This window comes from Typopeltis vanoorti, chromosome 22 (assembly GCF_054136105.1).
Source record: "Typopeltis vanoorti isolate ZY-2024b chromosome 22, IOZ_Tvanoo_1.0, whole genome shotgun sequence".
Classification (NCBI taxonomy): domain Eukaryota; kingdom Metazoa; phylum Arthropoda; class Arachnida; order Uropygi; family Thelyphonidae; genus Typopeltis; species Typopeltis vanoorti.
The window spans coordinates 94,004,484-94,023,257 of record NC_143570.1 but is presented as its reverse complement, the minus strand read 5'-3'; the positions used below and the strand labels follow the sequence as shown (position 1 = coordinate 94,023,257).

General features: G+C 34.4%; 1 protein-coding gene across 1 annotated transcript in view; it reads right to left on the bottom strand.

The window, feature by feature from the left end:
• Positions 1-18,774, bottom strand: part of LOC150094572 (integrin alpha-9-like) — a 337,988-nt gene that overhangs the window by 111,169 nt on the left and 208,045 nt on the right. Inside the window, exon 10 of the mRNA XM_090411818.1 lies at positions 337-570. Coding sequence (XP_090267944.1) covers positions 337-570 — 234 coding nt within the window. The remainder of the gene's footprint in view (positions 1-336; positions 571-18,774) is intronic.

Here is an 18,774-nt window from a genome sequence, read left to right as displayed (position 1 = left end):
AATGGTTAATTTTTCTTAGTCATAGGATTAAAATCCCAAGCTGCTTTCAGAATGAAACCCTACATACCACTACCAAAAACAAACTAATTTGTGAAAACCAACTGAAAAAAGGATTACAAGAAGTTCTAGTCAGTCAAAGAGGTGAACATATAAGCTTTTTTTTTTTTTTTGGTTGATCTATCATTGTTTGTGAAACTTACAAGGCCACCCAGCAACCAATAGCAATAATACTTATTATTATATCAAAACAGTTTCTAATTGAATTAAATCTTAAACAAAACAGGGATAGAACAAGATATGTAAGAATTAATTAATAATACCAAGTCCTTCTCTTACCAGAATATATTTCTGAATCTTCTGTTCATTGGGAGGTTGGACCAAATGTTCACTTTCATCTACACTCCTTTTACTTCTCAGTAATTTATATTCAGTATTATTTGTAGCAGTAAGACTACCAAATATATCTATAGATATCTCTTTATGCTTCTCATAGTCTGCAATTCCAGGACTCATGTCAAGTAGTGTCACATTACAGCTCCCTGGCACTGAGAATGATTTACCATCATCAACCTATATAATTTGTTTCAATAAGAGTGAATAAGAATGCAGAATTTTAACAGAATAAATATATTGTTTGTATTTTGGTACTGAAGTACTGAGAAACAAAATGAAATGTAATATTCATTAGAAAGTAATTCTTTTTTTTTAGTTTATGACAATAAGAACACTAAAAATTATACCTTGCTGAGCTTTAGAAAATTTACTTGATGTTCGGTTTAGCAAGGCTAGACTTTGTGGGTGAAGTTACATTCATGCCCATGATCTACTGACATGAATTCTTCTACATATATACTATAAATGATGCCATTTTTTCTTTTTTATGCAGCTTACACCCACAAAAGATTATAAACTTTTCTTGGGTATGAGCCACATAGCACATTAGTATCATGGGTGGGCTAGGAATTTTCTTCTTCCTTTATTAACTTTATTTATTTATTTTACACTTAAGAAAGCACTGTAGTGTTTTCTAAAGTGTGGTATGTGAAGGATCATTAGGGCGTATGAGTATGAGGCACTTTTTATTTATTTCACTTTCGTATTTTGGCAGATAAGTTTAGGTCTATCCTATAATTAATTTTTCAATAACTAAAAAATCTAAAGGATGTTGTAAACAAAATATGTCTCTTTGCATTTCAGCTGAGTGGTACAAACTGTTTGCTTGAAAAGTTAAATTTCAAATAGTTATTATTATTATTATTATTCAGGTATGCCTAAATGGAGTCAAAAGACTCATCGTGGAAGGTCCCTCCTAGGAAACACAAAGTCTATCATACCACTCCTTGAACTCATTGACCGTTCTTGCTCCCACCACTCTATCAGGCAACGCATTCCACGGTTCAAACACCCTCCATGAAAAGAAACCACTCCTCACCCTCTTGCTCACAGTTTCCTTTCATAACTTCCAGGGATGGCCCCTTGTCATAATTTCTTCCCGCTGTTCAACCAAGCGAAAGAACTCCACAGTGTCAACCCTGTAACCACCTCTCAACAGTTTAAAAGTCTCAATCATATCACCTCTCCTTCTTCTATCCATCAAACTCTGCAGTCCACATACCCTTAGCCGATCCTCATAACTAACATTGTACAGTCCTGAAACCATCTTTGTTATCTGTCTTGATACCCTTACCGCAGTTAATTTATCCCCTTTAAATCCTGGAGACCAAATCTGAGAACAATAGTCTAAGTGTGGTCTGATCAGGGTCTTATATAATGGAATGATAACTCTTTTATCTCTGCAAGTCAGCTCCTTCTCAGTATTGCAGCAATCCTCTGTGATACCTTCACCACCTTTGCAATATGTCCCCTGAATTTCAGGTTTCTATCAACCATCAATCCTAGATCTCTTGTCTCTCCTACTTCCTCCAGTATAGCTCCTCCAATCGAGTATGCATCCTCCTATCGATGGATCCCAAACCTCAAAACCGTACATTTTGCTGCATTAAACCGACATCCCCATTCATTTGCCCATCTGTCTAGCTTATTAAAATCCTCTTGCAGGGCTGCCACATCTGCACACTATTACTAATAACCCTTCCCAGCTTCACATCAAATGCAAACAACTGAATATCCCTCTGCAATCTACTGACAATGTCATTGATATAAAGGTTAACCAATATAGGTCCTGGTACTGAGCTCTGTGGTTTGAACCACATAATTGCAACTCTCTGCTAATTTCACAATTTCTGTTACTACTGTATGTATATTGGATTAGTATAACTAAAATGTATTTAATAATTTTAAAAAAATGTTTCACATGCTCATAGTTAATTATAAAATAAATATTTTTATAATTATTCACATTTGAATGAGATATTATTATAACTTCTCCCAAACTGCCTTTGCTGAGAGAGAGAGAGAGAGAGAGGGTGCATTGGTTCTAAAATTTTGGAAAGAATATTTGGGAATTTAAAGTTTTTGGGAACACTGCTCCAGAAATCAAACACGGAATTTTTTCAGGCCACTTTGCACACTTCCATTAAACAGGACAGTTCCCTCACACCAGGCAATGAAATTCATCTCCCACCTACAGAAATACAGAATCATCCATGCAGGATTTGAACCTGAGCATGCAGGTTGGAAAGAGGATATGCTAACTAGTTGGCAAACTAGGTTGCCCAGTTCTTACATTTCAGAGTTATTAAATATTACTGATTCTGTCAAGAATTGAATTCCTTAAAAAAATACAAAAGTGAGACAAAACCATCAAAAAAATTACCTTTTAAAATAGAAAAAATACTCCAAAAAAATAAAATGTAAAAAAAAAAAAAAAACACCACTGATATGTTATTCATCACTGAACCACAACGAACTAGCATCTTTTGCAAGAAGTGGGACTTGTGCATTTATCAGGTCTTACTAAAGGTTACTGGGCCTGGAATCCAATTTATATGATCTGCTTTGGTTCAAACTGTTCTCCTAACTCTGATGACTTCACAAACCTATTTGAGTATTTAACTTCCCTTCTCTAACTTGAGACCAAGCTAGAAAAAAAAAAGCCAAACTGTTTGCTATCAGTAATGATTTAACACATATTGTCCATTGTATAAGGCTTTGATTAGGCCACACATGGGCTATTGCACCCAGATTTGGTCACCTGGTTTTCAGAAGGATGAAGAGATGTTGGAAAGGGTCCAAAGGCAATTGACTAAGGTAGTTTCTGACCTCTGGAATGTCAAGTATGAGGAAAGATTGAGAAGATGATTCATGGATCATCTTCAGTTTAATGTTAGTAAGTGTAAAGTTATGCAGGCATGATTACAGGACCAGTGGCATATTATATTAGCAGGGGTGTGCTACAAAAAACTAAGGAGGTAAAGGATCTTGGCATATTGGTGGATAGGAATTTGAAGTTCTAAGGTGGACAGGAGGAAGATATGATAGAGACCTACAATTTGGTAAGGGGTTGTTATAGGATCAATGCTGGAGAAGTTCTACAGAAAATAGTGGGAGATCGGGGGAGAACCAGAGGTCATCCCTGGAAACTGTATAAAGAGGGTGTGAGTCGGGGAGTGAAAGGCAGATTTTTTTCATGCAGAGTTGTGAATGATTGGACTGCCTTGCCTGAGAGTGTGGTGTCTGCAAGGAGTTTGAATGTGTTCAAGGCAAGGTATGATGAGCTGTGTGTGTGCGTGCGATAAAAGGACCTCCCAGATGAGTCTTTGACTCCATGAGGTCTTGAGGTAATAATAATAATAATAATAATAATAATAATCTACTGCTCTTGTAACTTTATTATAAAAGGCTAGCATATTACTAAAACAAAAGCTCCTGCTCACAAATCCATGTTGACTCTCACAGATAACATCACACTCATATGCCCAATATTGTATACGGTCTACACTAATACAAAATATACAGTGGGTGTGAATCTGCCAGATTTGAGGTGACCAGTGGTGTACCTGGTTCAGTCCTTGGGCCATTATTGTTCAATCTGTACATTAATGACATCAGGCAGGGTCTAACATCAGATTGTGCATTTTGCTGATGATGTGAAGATAGGCTGGAAATTTGGGTACGCGAAAATTGCCTTCAGTTTAATGTTAGTAAGTGCAAAGTTATGCAGGCATGATTACAGGTACAGTGGCATATTATATTAGCAGGGATATGCTACAAAAAACTAAGGAGGTAAAGGATCTTGGCATATTGGCGGATAGGAATTTGAAGTTCAAAGGTCACATAGCAAAAGTTGCAAATACAACTCAGAGGATAACTGTGATGTTGAAGCGAACCATGAAATGCAAGGATAAGGAAGTCATTTTTCCTTGTTTTCCAGATTTGTTCTCTCAGTTCCAAGGGGATAAAGAAGCTGTGGAAAGGGTGCAAAGAAGAGCTACAAAGATTATACCTGGATTATGGGATTTAGATTATGAGCACAGACTGTATGTGGATTGCAGACTCTGGTTAACAGGAGAAAGAGGGGTGATATGATAGGGGTCAATAAACAATTGAATGGGTGCTAGAGGGTATCATCTGATGAACTTCTTCATTATATGGAAGGTGGGGAGAGAACACGGGGGCATCCATGGAAGTTAAATTTATTTGCAATCTAGAAAGGGGTAAGAGCTAGGTTTTTCTCTCAGAGATCAGTGAGTGGAATAGTTTGCCTTTGGAGGTAGTGAGTGTGAATGAATTTAAGGGAAGGTATGACAGCTGGTTTGGGTAATTTATAGCCTCCCTCAATGAGTCCTTAACTTCCTGGAGGACTCTGATAATAATAATATATGAAGTGGAATCTAGGAGAATGAGGGTGACTATTAGAGTACCTCAGGGTTCTGTACTATCACTACTCTTTAATTTGTATATGAATGATATAGGGAAAGATTTAAGGGAAGGCAGGATATTCAGTTGTTTGCTGATGATGGAAAACTGGGGAGTGCAATAGTTGATAAAGGTGATGTAGATATCCTGTCAGATGATTTAAATAAATTGGCATTGTAGTCAAAGAATTATCAATTTAATGTTGCAAATATGCACTTCAGGCTGAAAAAGTTACATAAATGAGGCTAAGGACTTGGGGATAATGGTGGACTGAGAGACTTGACATTCAGAGGGCACATGACAAAAGTTAGTAAAATAGCTCAAAGGGTTACTTGGATGTTAAAAAACATGCTAACAAGTAAAGATAAGGAAATTATTATCCCTCTTTGTAAGGCTATGTTTTGGCCACATCTTGACTACTGTTGCACATATTTGGGTCACCTGAATTTGTTGGGGATTGGAAGATGGTGGATTCAGAGATAAGTGACTAAACTGCTGATGGGGTCTTTGGAATGCTCTAATAGGGTTGCATGTGTATGTGCTACAAAGTATAGTTGTTAGGAAGAAAAGAGTGGAAATATTAGAAACGTTATAGGATATTAAATAGGTTTCATAAAATTGATGCAAAGAAACCTTAAACGTGTGGACAGACTTATGTGTTCGTCGAACATGTTGTTTATTATTTTAACGGTATAATAGAACACAGAAACTAAGTAAATAATTAATTTAATCCACTTTACTATGGAACTGGAAGCCAACAACTGTCTGCCCTTCCTGGATACACTCATCACACGTCTCCCAGATGGTTCCTTAGAATTTTCAGTTTTCAGAAAACCCACACATACAGGCAGATACTTACACAAACAATCACACCATCATCCTTCTCAACAATATGGCATATTAAAAACGCTAACCCATACAGCGAGAGCAATCTGTTCAAATGACAAGGCTCTTACTGCTGAACTCACTCACTTACGCCACACCTTCTTGGCCAACGGCTACAATCCACAAAAAATAAACAAAATACTAAACACTCCCAAGAAACCCCTCCCACCATCCACCACAGAGAACTACAACAAAACAGTCACCATCCCCTACATTAAAGGCACATCCGAAAAGATCTCAAGAATTCTCAATAAACATAAACTACGCACTACATTCAGACCATATAGCAAATTAGCCACCCTCATCCGCTCACCCAAGGACAGCATTCCTCCTTTATCACATCCAGGAGTCTACCAAGTACCCTGCTCATGCAATCAAGCCTACTATGGTCAAACAGGAAGAACTGTGAATATCCGCATCAGCGAACATAAACGATACGTCCGGAAATATCATTATGGGAAGTCGGGCCTAGCAGACCATGCTCTGGATACCCCTGCACACAGGATCAACTGGAAAAACACAAAAGTACTACACAGAAACCCATATAAATCAGAGAGATTGTTCTTAGAGGCGACAGAAGCCCTAAAACATACTCCAAATCTCAACAAATATGGCTGTATTAACTTGCCGAAGATCTGGGAGACAGTCATATTAAGAAAAAAACTAGCACTTTTCTAGGACTCTAGTAATATATGATAGCGGTTTTTTTTTTTTTTTTTTTTTTTTTTTCCAGATAGAGGGCGCCAAAATCAGGACTCTAGTCTTTGTATTGCTGCTACAATTTTAAGTACACCATGTTGTTTTAGTCTTGCGTATTGTGACAAATAGTGTTTTTGTGCTCTGAAGATGCTGGTTATAATACCAGCGAAATATCAGCATCAAGTTAATAAATTAATTATTTACTTGGTATCCGGAGAGTTCATCGAAAAACAGTTTACCGAAAGACAATTCATCGAAGCCAATTCATCGAACAACAATTCATCGAAAAAGCAATTCACCGAATAAACAATTCATCGAAAATCAGTTTATCGAACAACAATTAATCGAAAAAGCAATTCATCGAAAGACAATTCCCCAAAAAAGCAATTCACCGATGAGCAGTTAATCGAAAAGACAATTCATCGAAACGCAATTGATCGAAAAACAACAATTCATCGAAAAATCACAATTCATCGAATATACAGTTCACCGAAAAATGAATTATAAGGCGTGTGGGGGCAAAGATGTGTGTGCAATTTTTTTTTTTTTTTTTTTTTTTGTTTTGGATTATTTTGAGAGGTATTTTATATTATTTGAGAGGTATATATATCTTTTTATTATCCTACTATTTATAACTATTATTTATCCTACTTCGTTCGGAAAGCGAATTTTTGGCGGGGCATACTGGTTGCAGTGAATGATATCCACTGAGGCGGGTATAGTTGAGATGTTAAAAGAACATTTCATAAAGGGATTTCATCTTCGTGAAATTTTTTAGCTCATATTCTAACCGTTGATGAAACATGGCTTCGTCACTATGACCCAGAGAACAAACAACAGTCAATGGAGTGGAGACACAAAGGTTCTCCATGGCCAAAGAAGTTTCGAACCAAACAGTCAGCAGGGAAAGTTCTTGCCATTGTCTTTTAGGATATGGATGGTGTAATCCTTACCTTACCTCAAGAAAGGTGAAACTGTTACAGCAGCTCTGAAGGAATTGAAGGAGGTACTGAAGGAAAATCGGTTCGAGAAACTAAGCAGAGGCGTGTTACTTTTGCAGGATAATGCACCTGCTTATGAAATCCAACAGACAATATACGACTTGGGATTTCAATATCTACCTCAAACACCATATTCACCAGGACTGGCCCCAGGGCCAACCCTAGAAATTTTGTCGCCACGTGCAGTAGCATATTTTTCCGCCCCTTCCCCTTAAAAAAAACTATTTTAATGACGTCTTAAAAGCCATGATATTAATCTAGGCTTCAACATCTCTGATCATAAATTCTAAATAGCAGCATTAGCTAATAAAAATTCATACGTTAATGAAAAAGGGTCATAAACTATATTTTTTACAGAGAGAGAGAGATTTGCTCTTAATGTGCAGTATAATAAAATGATTCGAAACGTGTTATTGTACTTCGGGATCTTTTAATTTTTAAAGGGGGGGGACACAAAAATTTTGCACTCAGGCGGCGCAAACCCACGGAACGGCCCTGAAGATCAGTCACTAAGAGTTGTGTAGATTCTAGTTAATTGTTAAGAAAAGTTAATTGCTCTCCACATGTTTACTTGTGGCACCAAATAATGAATGAATGATTCCAGGAAAAACAAAAGTTTCTTTTCCAGGCATTAAAAAATACACAGCCTATATATTTACAAATAAATGAATTGTAAGAATAAATTGCTGGTAGACAGTTTCATTTCCTGATCATGTTATCAGGAAATGAACGTTTATGCTAAGAAAGAAGATATATATATATATATATATATATATATATTCAAGATACCAAGTAATTTTATATTAACTTTGTTTTAATCCTATTTCCCAAGTAAGCAAACAGACAAGAAAGTCAAGTTTGCGCCTGTAAGTAGTGCAAGTCCAAGGCAACTCTTGGTAGTGCCAGTCGAGGCATAATATATATATATTAGTTAATTAGTTATTAGTATTATACACACTAAGAAAAGTGATCAGAACTTTATCCACCTTTACCAAGAGTTGCCTCGATTGGCACTACCAAGAGTTGTCTTGGACTTGCACTACTTGCAGGCGCAAACTTGACTTTCTTGTCCGTTTGCTTACTTGGGAAATAGGATTAAAACTAAGTTTATATAAAATTATTTGGTATCTTGAATACATAATATACCCAAGTTAAAAAACGTTATATATATATATAGTTCTGTAGTACGCAAGTTTACATTACTGAAATACATGAACTTAATTAAGAAAGGAATATTAGCCACATTTTTTTACATAGAGAAAGCAAAGCATTCACTATGAAATTTCTTCACGTACCATGATGCACGGATGTCAAAAATAGACTGGACGTATAAATGCTTGTAATCTTTTTTTTTTTTTACTAAATTTAAAAAATTAAAATAAACATCGATATTTCTTAGGCAACCAAAACGAAACGAGAGAGAGTGTTCGCTATGAAATAGTAAATTGACGGAAAGAAGAATAAACATCGATATCGCCCTATCTAAGTAAACTCAAAGAGACCACACATAAAAATCAGAATTACATTAGTTGGGATGTCTTTCTAAATATAAAAAATGAATTCATTTACGGCGCCATACCATTTTTGCAGAAAATGTTGTGATATTTTCAGCTATTTTGCCTAGTTAAAGTTATGTTTGCAGCTTAGCATCATTCTACATGTCTAGAAAGAGTGATATCTAGTGTTAAGGGAAAAAACAATAAATTGATAATTTCGAATGACTGCACAGGAGCCCTCAACTATCGCGAGAAAGTGCAGTTTCTGTGGACATCTGACCTATGGTTCAAATCTTTGAACGATAGTTGTTTCAGATGTCGAATAAACTGTAGATTATTAAGTGTGTGTGGTGTTTTCGTTTTCTTCCCAACAGTAACCCTACCGGGAGGTTATTTATTGTTTATCGTATGACAATCTACATAAAGTTATAAAAGTACATTTACAAAAATGGGTACAGATATGTAAAAAGTAAAATAAAAAAAAAGTGTAAATGATAAATAATTACAATAAAACAGGCAGTTACACGTTTGACGGACAGCGCACTTATAAGTTAAGATCATGTTCTCTGATCCAGTCTATAGAAGGCGGTGTCGCCTCTAGGAAGTCGCTCCTTTGACCTGTATATGCGCGAAGACTGCACTCAATGCAAATATGATGGATTGATTGGTTCGGGTGTCCACAGTCACACTCCGGTGAGGGAATTTTCCTCCACTTGTACAGAAAGCTTGCACATCTTCTATTGCGTACGAATCCTGTTCACTGTTATCCATGTCTTTCCAATTCCAAACCCGGGATACAGGGGCACGCCGGCCATATGTGCAATGTGTGCGACGCACACAGACGCCAGGATAGTAAAGGCGCCAAAGAGGAGGAAATACTTAAAAAAAAAACGTTTTTTTTAAGTGATTTTTTTATTGGAGGGGAGGATAGGAGCGCCAACTAAAGTTTTGCACACAGGCGCCAGACACTACTGGCGCGCCCCTGCTGGGATGTTGAGGCAGCAACTATCAAACTAAATTTTGAGTTGAGCATTAGTATTTATGCTCCACACTCGTTTCCATTAATTTTTAGTATTTTAATTAATCATTCTCAGATGTTTATCTTCACGAAGAGTGAGCTTTCTTGATTTCAATCTGTTAAGCTATAGTTTTGATATGTCATTATGTATAGGCAATACAGTATTTCTGAGTACTTTGTCATGTTCTCGTGAACAAGCATCACTTCTTAGATTTGGTGGTATTATGTTGCTTAGCATTGTAAGCCAATAAATAGGAGTTGTTTTAATGGTTCCAGATATAAGTCGCATGGTGCTGTTAAGCTGACCGTCAATTATCAATGGTAGTATAGCTCCTGTATATATTGTTTTCAGGGCTCATTGGCCTAATCCCTCAATCTCAATTTTCAATCTCTTGTTATCCTAGGTATTTTAGCTGACTGGCTACCTCGAGAACTTCGACCTTTGGAAAGACCGTTATGGGTCGTTTTGATTATTTGAGACAGATGTGGAGTATTTTAGTCCAGCGCTTCCCAAACTGTGGGCGCGGCCCCCGGAGCTGTTAGTTTTGTTGAGAAGTCTCAGATATAAGTTGCATTGTGCTGTTAAGCTGACCGTCAATTATAATTGACGGTCAGCTTAATTGTTTATTTATGAATAATTGTTTATATATGAATAATTATTCACTTAAAAGTGAATAATTATTCATGTTGCGGAAAAGGTAGATAATAGATAATATATTATTCATAAACTGTTATTTGTGTTTCTTTCTGGTTTATCTTTTAAAAGTTCTTATATTATCACATTTTTGAAATCAATGGCTGAAATCAACAGTTTCACCATTGAATATAAAGTTGCATCGTAAACGAAGAATTTAAAGAATTTTTGTAGAACGCACTTAGAACTTTTACTAGATAGCTCCAAGCATCACAGTTTTCCATAGTGTCAATAGCAATGGGAAACCTAGGGCATACCGCCTTTTCGCAATTAAGAAAGAAATGTAATCAAAAATTATGAAATTAGCTCAGATTGAGATTTTAATGAGATACAACTACATATCCTATTCTGTGCAGTTAAAAGAAATCGTAAGGAGAACGCTGAAGTTATCACAGATATTTAATATATTTAACATTTAATTTCATTTCCATCTCCTAATGGGGTATTAAGGTTGAAGTTATTTCCATTGTCGAAGTTCCTTCAGAATTCAGAATTTTTGTAGAATACACTTAGAGCTTTCACTAGAAAGCTACAAGCATCACAGATTCCATAGTGTGGCCCATATATTTATTTATTTATTTATTATATTAAAAGCAAGCAGGCCAGAAGAACATATTTAATATTCACTTAGACATTACACAGTCATCGAAGGCTTAGTCCATTCGGCCGAAGCATATTTATGCCACAGATGTTTGCATATGGAAAGACATTAGTGTGAAACCCATAAAATTCAAATGAAGAAACTACACATATGGCATCCTCGAAAACATTTAGTTGTTTAGGAATATACCCTAAGATAGCAGTTTGAGAGCGATCAACCACAAACAAAACAAGAAACCAAAAAAAGTCGCATCACGAAGCTGCAGACAAAAACTCAAAATAATTAACACAAACAGAAATCTTGAATGTTTAATTTAATGCGACGGATTTCACGCCCGTTTGTATCTTATAGCTTGATTTGATTTTTAATAATTTGTAAAATTATTAAAACTACACTTTCAACTTGTGAACTACACTTTCCAGTTGTCATGGCGGATAATCAACAGCTTATAATATAATATATATAATATAGTATAATTATATGTAATATAATATAATAATATATATGTGAAAAGTTTTTTAACTTGGGTATATACTATGTTAAAGATACCAAGCAATTTTCTAAACTGGGTTTTAATCCTTTTTCGCAAGTAAGCATACAGACAGATTAGTGAAGTTTGCGCCTTAGGTAATTTCAGGTTTGAGGCAGCTCGTCGTAAAGGTGAAGTAAGCTCTGATCACTTTCCCTTAGTATCTCCCCTAATGATAATAATCCTCTAATGACCACATGTAATAATCCAAAACAGGAAAGAGAATTGGTATACAAATGCATTGTTTAAAATGAGTAAATTAAAATGAATAAATAAATAAGGATGCACTAACAAAGATTATCGGGAACTAGAAGACTAGATTTCAGAAAAATAGATAATAAAAAGAAGTATAGAAAACAACAAAAACGACTGTCTTCAGTTTACAATGTAGAGTAATACTGCTTAAGAAACTTGCGGTGTTATGTTTTGAATAGTATTCCAAAATAAATGCACATTATTGCAAAAATTGAAATGTAACATAATGTATAATATAATACGTATAATAATATATATAATATATGTCACTGAATAATTGTATTTCCTTACTAATTCTCATATGATTAATTTATTATCAGTATACGAAAGTTGCTGGTAATTGCAATTACATATGGAAAATAACGGGAATATAAAAGTAGGGCAAGTTTATTACATTATACATATTATAAAAGCAAGAGAAAATGCATCACTACCAGCCTAAGTGTAAATAAGTCACTTAAACTGAATGAAAATGGAAAAGTTATTTGGAAAAAAAAAGTTCAGCAAAATCAGATAACATAAATATAAACTATATGATTCATTTACAGTGTAATATCATATCACTGAAAATCAATCCGCGCGGTTAGCCTAGTGGCTATGCGCTTCGCAACCGTACTCCTGGGGAAGGAGTGTCCTAGGTTCGATTCTCGTCAATGACGTGAGGAGCTTAAGGAAATATCCAATTGTCTAGTAAATTTTCTGGAAAGCTCCATTGAGGGATCTTGGGCGTGGACAGCAGGGTTTTTTCCACCAGTTTATCTGGTAGTTTTCATCCCGCAAGCAGGCAAACCGGTCCAGTGAACATACACGGATTACAGTCAGGAATACTGACCCAGCCATAGGTCTGATTCCTCATCTGTTCCGGAGCCCGGATAAAATTTTGGGGGGAATGAGATGGTACCGTACCTCCTCATAAAGGGGACTCACGGCCGTGTATCATCATACGATTATTATTATTACTGAAAATCGATTAGTTTCAATACTTGGTAAATAAATTTGTTGACAAAAATGATAAATTTGTTGGTAATAGGAATTTTTATCTACAATATTGATCTTAGCATAAAGATGATAACTAAAATATTTAAATAATATAAAAAATATTTAAGATGCGCATGCAAATATCTTGTCTAATTTTAGTTCTTGGCTAATTCTCTACAAATGATATGTGTATGTATACTTGTAAATTAATAGTAAACAGTTATGTAAATTGCATAAAAATGAAAAAAAAAAAAAAATAGAACAATTTCGGCTTACAGTAGAGGTCAATTTTTTTTTTTTTCTTCATGTAAGATACAAATTGAAGTACAGGTAACTCTCGTATAACGCGGATGTTAGGTTCCACAAAAATACCGCGTTGTATAAATCGCGTTATGCGAGACTCAAATCACATAGAAAAAGTAGGTTTAGGTTCCCAAATCGTTTTTTTCTTTTTTTTTAAGATTATAAACAATGACATATTCAGGTAATTCATGTAAGTTAAGAAAACATAAACTATGCAACAAATACATAGTAAAAAATTATAAAAATTATAAATTGTATGTATACTTCATAGATGTTCTTTATTTATATATGCAATAGTTCTTATTGTATACTTCGGCTGGTTTAGTTATGAATTCAAGAACTCAGTAATAAGACCTTGCTTACCACTATGCTACAATTTTTTATTAAGTTCATAATACGGAACTAAACAAATATCCAATTGTCTCGTAAATTTTCTGGAAAGCTCCATTGAGAGATCATTATCCATAAAATAACTTTCTTGCCAAGTCTAATCCTATTGCTAATTTCTTTAAACTGAATTCTTTAACGGACTCATCACAATCATAATCTTTGGCAGAACTTTCCCCGCCATTTGATTCGACGTCATCTTTTAATTGTACCAGTTCCTCCTCGTTTAACCCCCCCCCCCCCCTCAACGGTCAGGACGTCTATAGGCGTCCAGATAAATCTGGATACGAGAATGCTATCTGTTGAAGTTATAAGAAGTGCAATTCGGCCAGCATATCCATTAGAAGGTGTGATAAACCCTCCCGCTGAAGAGAACAGTTAATGGGATTATCTCACGCTCATAGCTGCATCTCAGTTGTCTATAACAAGGAATGCAGTTCCTCGTTCTATGCTGGGTAACTGAATCCTAGTTATATTGGATAAACTAAAAATATAGAAATTATTTTTATTTTCTCTTTTTCTTGTACAAAGCAATTTTAATGCCTGGACAAAATAAAGGTTCTTGCATAGTTTCTTCATTTAAATATTGCCTTACCTTGGAACACTAATTTCATTTTTATTTATTTTTATTTTTTTGCTAATTTTTTTCTAATCGCTTACTCCACAAAACATTTTCTTTGTTCTCGAAAAAAAATAATTCACGATAGTTATTTGATATATTTGAATTATTTTTGAAAAAAACAGGCTGCGGAGGTTCAAGATTATGTTATATTTTTGTTCAAAATCATGTTTTGAAGATTTCCTGAAGGACGTGCTTGAGCGACTCTGCTTTATAGAGAATAAAATGAAATTCTTTAATCATATCACTGATTTTTTTCTTTATATTGTGATCTTTTTGGTTTCCCTGTATAATTGGTCATTACAAAATGAAATTAAAGGTTATGATTTAAATTGATATGTATGTATTTTCTGCTAGTTCAGATATACTAATTGTATCAGATGTTATAATGGCAAAAATAGTAAGAAAATAATCATTTACACTTTCCTTCCAAAACACAAAGAAAGGACATTGTAAATTCACCCAATGAAAAAGAAAATATTACATATTTTTCTTGTTGACTGATTTTTTTTTTTTTTTTTTGTAGTACAAAGAAGAAATTACTGCCCATAAGATGGTAGAATACAAGAGGGCAAAAATCTGTAGATTGATTACATTATAACTAATAGAGATATGTCAGAAAAAAATTATTTATGAAAGAGTTCTAGCATCAGCAGATTTATTAGACGTTATTACTCTTGTATAAATATTTTTTTCTTCCAGTTTAGATACATGGCATTGTTGTATTTACATTAAAATGATTGGACATGTTTCCCCAAGTGATTTACGTTTGTAACAGTTGTTTTGCGAACGATTTATAAAATAAATTCTCTGAAATATCTGCAGATTGAATAAGTCTATAACCCCCCGCCCCACCAAAAAATAAGATTATGCATATGTTCCTTTTCTTTCAAAAACAATTCAAATCTTCTTTTTCAAGATAATTGAAAGAAATAATTTATAATTTTTCGATAATAAAAATGAAACTGATCATTATAAATTAAGAACTTATTTTAGATAAATACTGTATCAGCCTGTGAAAGAAATGTCTATATTTATTTCTATGTTAGGATGTCTACTAATCAACAATTGAAAACAAAACACGACATTCTTGATGTAATTCGCACTACAGCTTGAGGCACTTTAGTGTCCCTTCTGGCTAAGTGTCCTCTCTTTTCTTTCTCAGTAGCACCCAGAGTAATCTAAGCCTTTACCCTTTTCCTCCAGCTAAGAGGATTACTATCAAATATTTCTAAGACGTAGTATTTCTAAGACGTATTTTACTTCAGAAATAGCAACCAGCATCTGAAGTAGAAGTAAAAATATTTAGATTATTTTAAGAAAAAGAAACAAAAATCTGAACTTTCTACTGAACTTTCTTTTGTGGTATGCATATAAGCAGTTTTACACGTTGAAAAAATAGCATAGTGTTTCTAAAATTTCAAATAATTTCAGCAGACAGTAGAACAGTTGATTTTAGATGGCAAAGAAAGAGTACAGAATTAGAATCTGCACGGTACAACAATATTATTCTCTTATTTCTTTTGTCAAAATGGTAAAATGAAGTAAGAGATTTTGAATACTATCTGGAAACTTTTCAAACCTGTAGAAATTTAGAGTGGTTATGTAATCGAATTGCAGGAGAGAATAAGGAGGGGAGAGGGGCGTAAGCATTAGAAATTCTTCAAAATAAGCATACATTTTGAATCATTCTGTATATGATATCCTTCATATTATATTTTCAACATATCTACAATGGTTACGCACTGGATATTATCGTAATATGCATCCTACAAGAAAAAAAAAAAAAAAAAATATATATATATATATACTCTCATATAAATCCAGTATAAGTCTGCTTGCCTAAATAAACTGAATAAATGCTGTATTAAATTTGGTATAACAATCAACAATAAAAAGACGAAATGTGAACTGCATCCTGAATGGAGAACTTACAGAAGAAGCATAATATTTCAGCTATTCAGGCACAATTTTTAGTAAAGTTGGCAAATTTAAAATTTTAAATATGGAAATAGACAACAGAATTAGCAAAACTGGTATGGTAGGAAGGAAAAAGAACAAAGTTTCATGGAATTAGAGAAATTATTCAAAACACTAAAACTAGCTGTATACAAGACAGTGTTCGAACCAGTTTTAAAAAATTATGGATCTGAAAGCTGGTTTAGAAAAAAAAAACACTATCAGTCTAGAGACCGCAGATATTAGAGAGAAAGATTAGAAGCGTGAATAGAGGGCATCAATGGCAATATCATATTAAAAACAATGATATGAGGAAAGAACTCAACATTGCTAGCATTGAACAATTTGTTAATCTCAATACATTAGGTTTTTTTTATTTTATTTATTTATTTTTTTACTGTCAGCAGCGCTTATGTCTTATCAATAATAGAAGATCTCAAAAATAAAAAAATGCTAATATTTTGTTGTAAATCAACTTCTTATAACACAGAGAAGTATTCATTTTTACTCAGGAATTGATAAATTTTTACTACTTCTGTTTTGTCCGATGAAAATGTCCATGTACCATTAAAGAAACTTTCACTTCAACAGATGCTATAATGCAGAAGCCAGAAAAACAGGTGGCTTTGTTTAACACTGAATACGGTAAAAAGACATTTATGTATTGCGATGGCAAATAAGTTTGTTCAGTTTATGCGTTAGTAAAAGTTTACGCCTTTACGAAATTTATCTTCACTGCATTTACTTTTCATATCGGTATCAATGCAATATCATTTCAATTTTCTAGCGAATAACATTTTCAGCGAATTTTTTCTGCAATCAATAGTTCGCGAGATGAATTTTTCTGATTTTTCCTCGCGATGAATTGTTCGGACACGAACATAGCCATATGTAAAAATCGGAAAAAGTAATCATTTGGGAAAATAACTCTTTTACTTAATTATTTATACACAAATATAAATATACGCAAAAGAAGAAATCCATCGGAATCAAATCGGGACTGCGCGGTGGCCACAAGCAGTGGGATACGCGCAGTCACCATAATGTGGAGTTGCTCCATCATGTTGGAAAATGAGGCCCTACACATTCTCAATCTGGGGAAACACAAATTTCTCTAGCATATTTAGGTATGCCACTCTCGTAATCGTCTCCTCATGGAAAAAATGGCTCAACAATGCGATCATGCATGATCGCATTGTTGAGCCATTTTTTCGAACCAACTCGAAAATTCCAAATCAGAAAACTCAACTTTAAGAAACATCTCATCTCTGGAAAATGGAAGACCACAAAAAAACTTGGCGTGAATGTATAAAAAAAAGTTCTCCATCCTAAACTTATTTTCATCAAAACTGCAGAAACCGAGAAGAGAAAAATTCTACAGCTCATTTAATGAAATTGCTGAAAAGGACTTCAGCATCCTACGTTTATCAAGGATGTCAAGTGCAAAATTTGGTAGAACGAATTTCTTAGCCTATTCCTCCCCTTATTAACTGCAATTACATGTTTTCGAGGTTATTCGGGAGATAAGTGCATGCGGTACTCCTGTCTTCCCTACAGATAAATCGCTAACTGTACAATGAAGCAGGATGTACACTTACATTAAATGCTCTAAAATGCAAGAAAATAATTATTACGTTTCAATGACCGCTTCCATATGATGTCTGTATCATGAGTAACGTTCCACATTGTTACTGAACATTTTCTAAACAATAGTTTGCAAGAAAAATGACTTTTCGATGAATTCTTTCATAATTCATCGAAAATTTTTCGGTGAATTGTTTTTTCGATGAATTGCATTTTCGACGAATTGTCGTTCGATGAATTGTCATTCGAGGAATTGGTCATTCGATGAATTGCCTTTTCGACGAATTGCCATTCGTTAAATTGCCGTTCGGCGAATTGCTTTTTCGATGAATTGCTGTTCGATGAATTGCATTCGGTGAATTGTCTTTCGATTAACTGTTTTTCGATGAATTTGCCGGTAACCTATTTACTTAGTTTCTGTGTTCTATTATACCGTTAAAATAATAAACAACATGATGCAAAGAAAGTTTTTCAGTATATAGCAAATAAAGAACTAGGGTCATCCATAGAAGTTGTGTAAGAGTGCAGTTAGTAAGGGTGTGTGGACTAGATTTTTTGCTTGGAGAGTAGTGAATAAGTGGAATGGATTGCCAGAATTAGTTCTAAGTGCAATGACAGTGAATGAGTTTAAGGAGGAGTATGACAGGTTTTGTTTGTATGGGTCTTCCATTATGCATCTCTGGACTCCATGGAGATACTATATTATAATAATAAATAATTGGTCAACAAATTGGCACAACGAGTACCAATCTGTTGATGAAGGTCATCAATATGTTTCTGTGTACTTGTATCTAGTCTATGGCAGCAACCACTGATATGTTTTACTTGTTAATCTCCTTCAGTTCTGAATTCCTTTTTTTTTTTAGCTTCTTCTATTAGTTTCCATTCTTTGGCAGCACACAGAACATTTTTCCTTCCTATTCAGTGTATCCTCCTTTACTAGAGAAT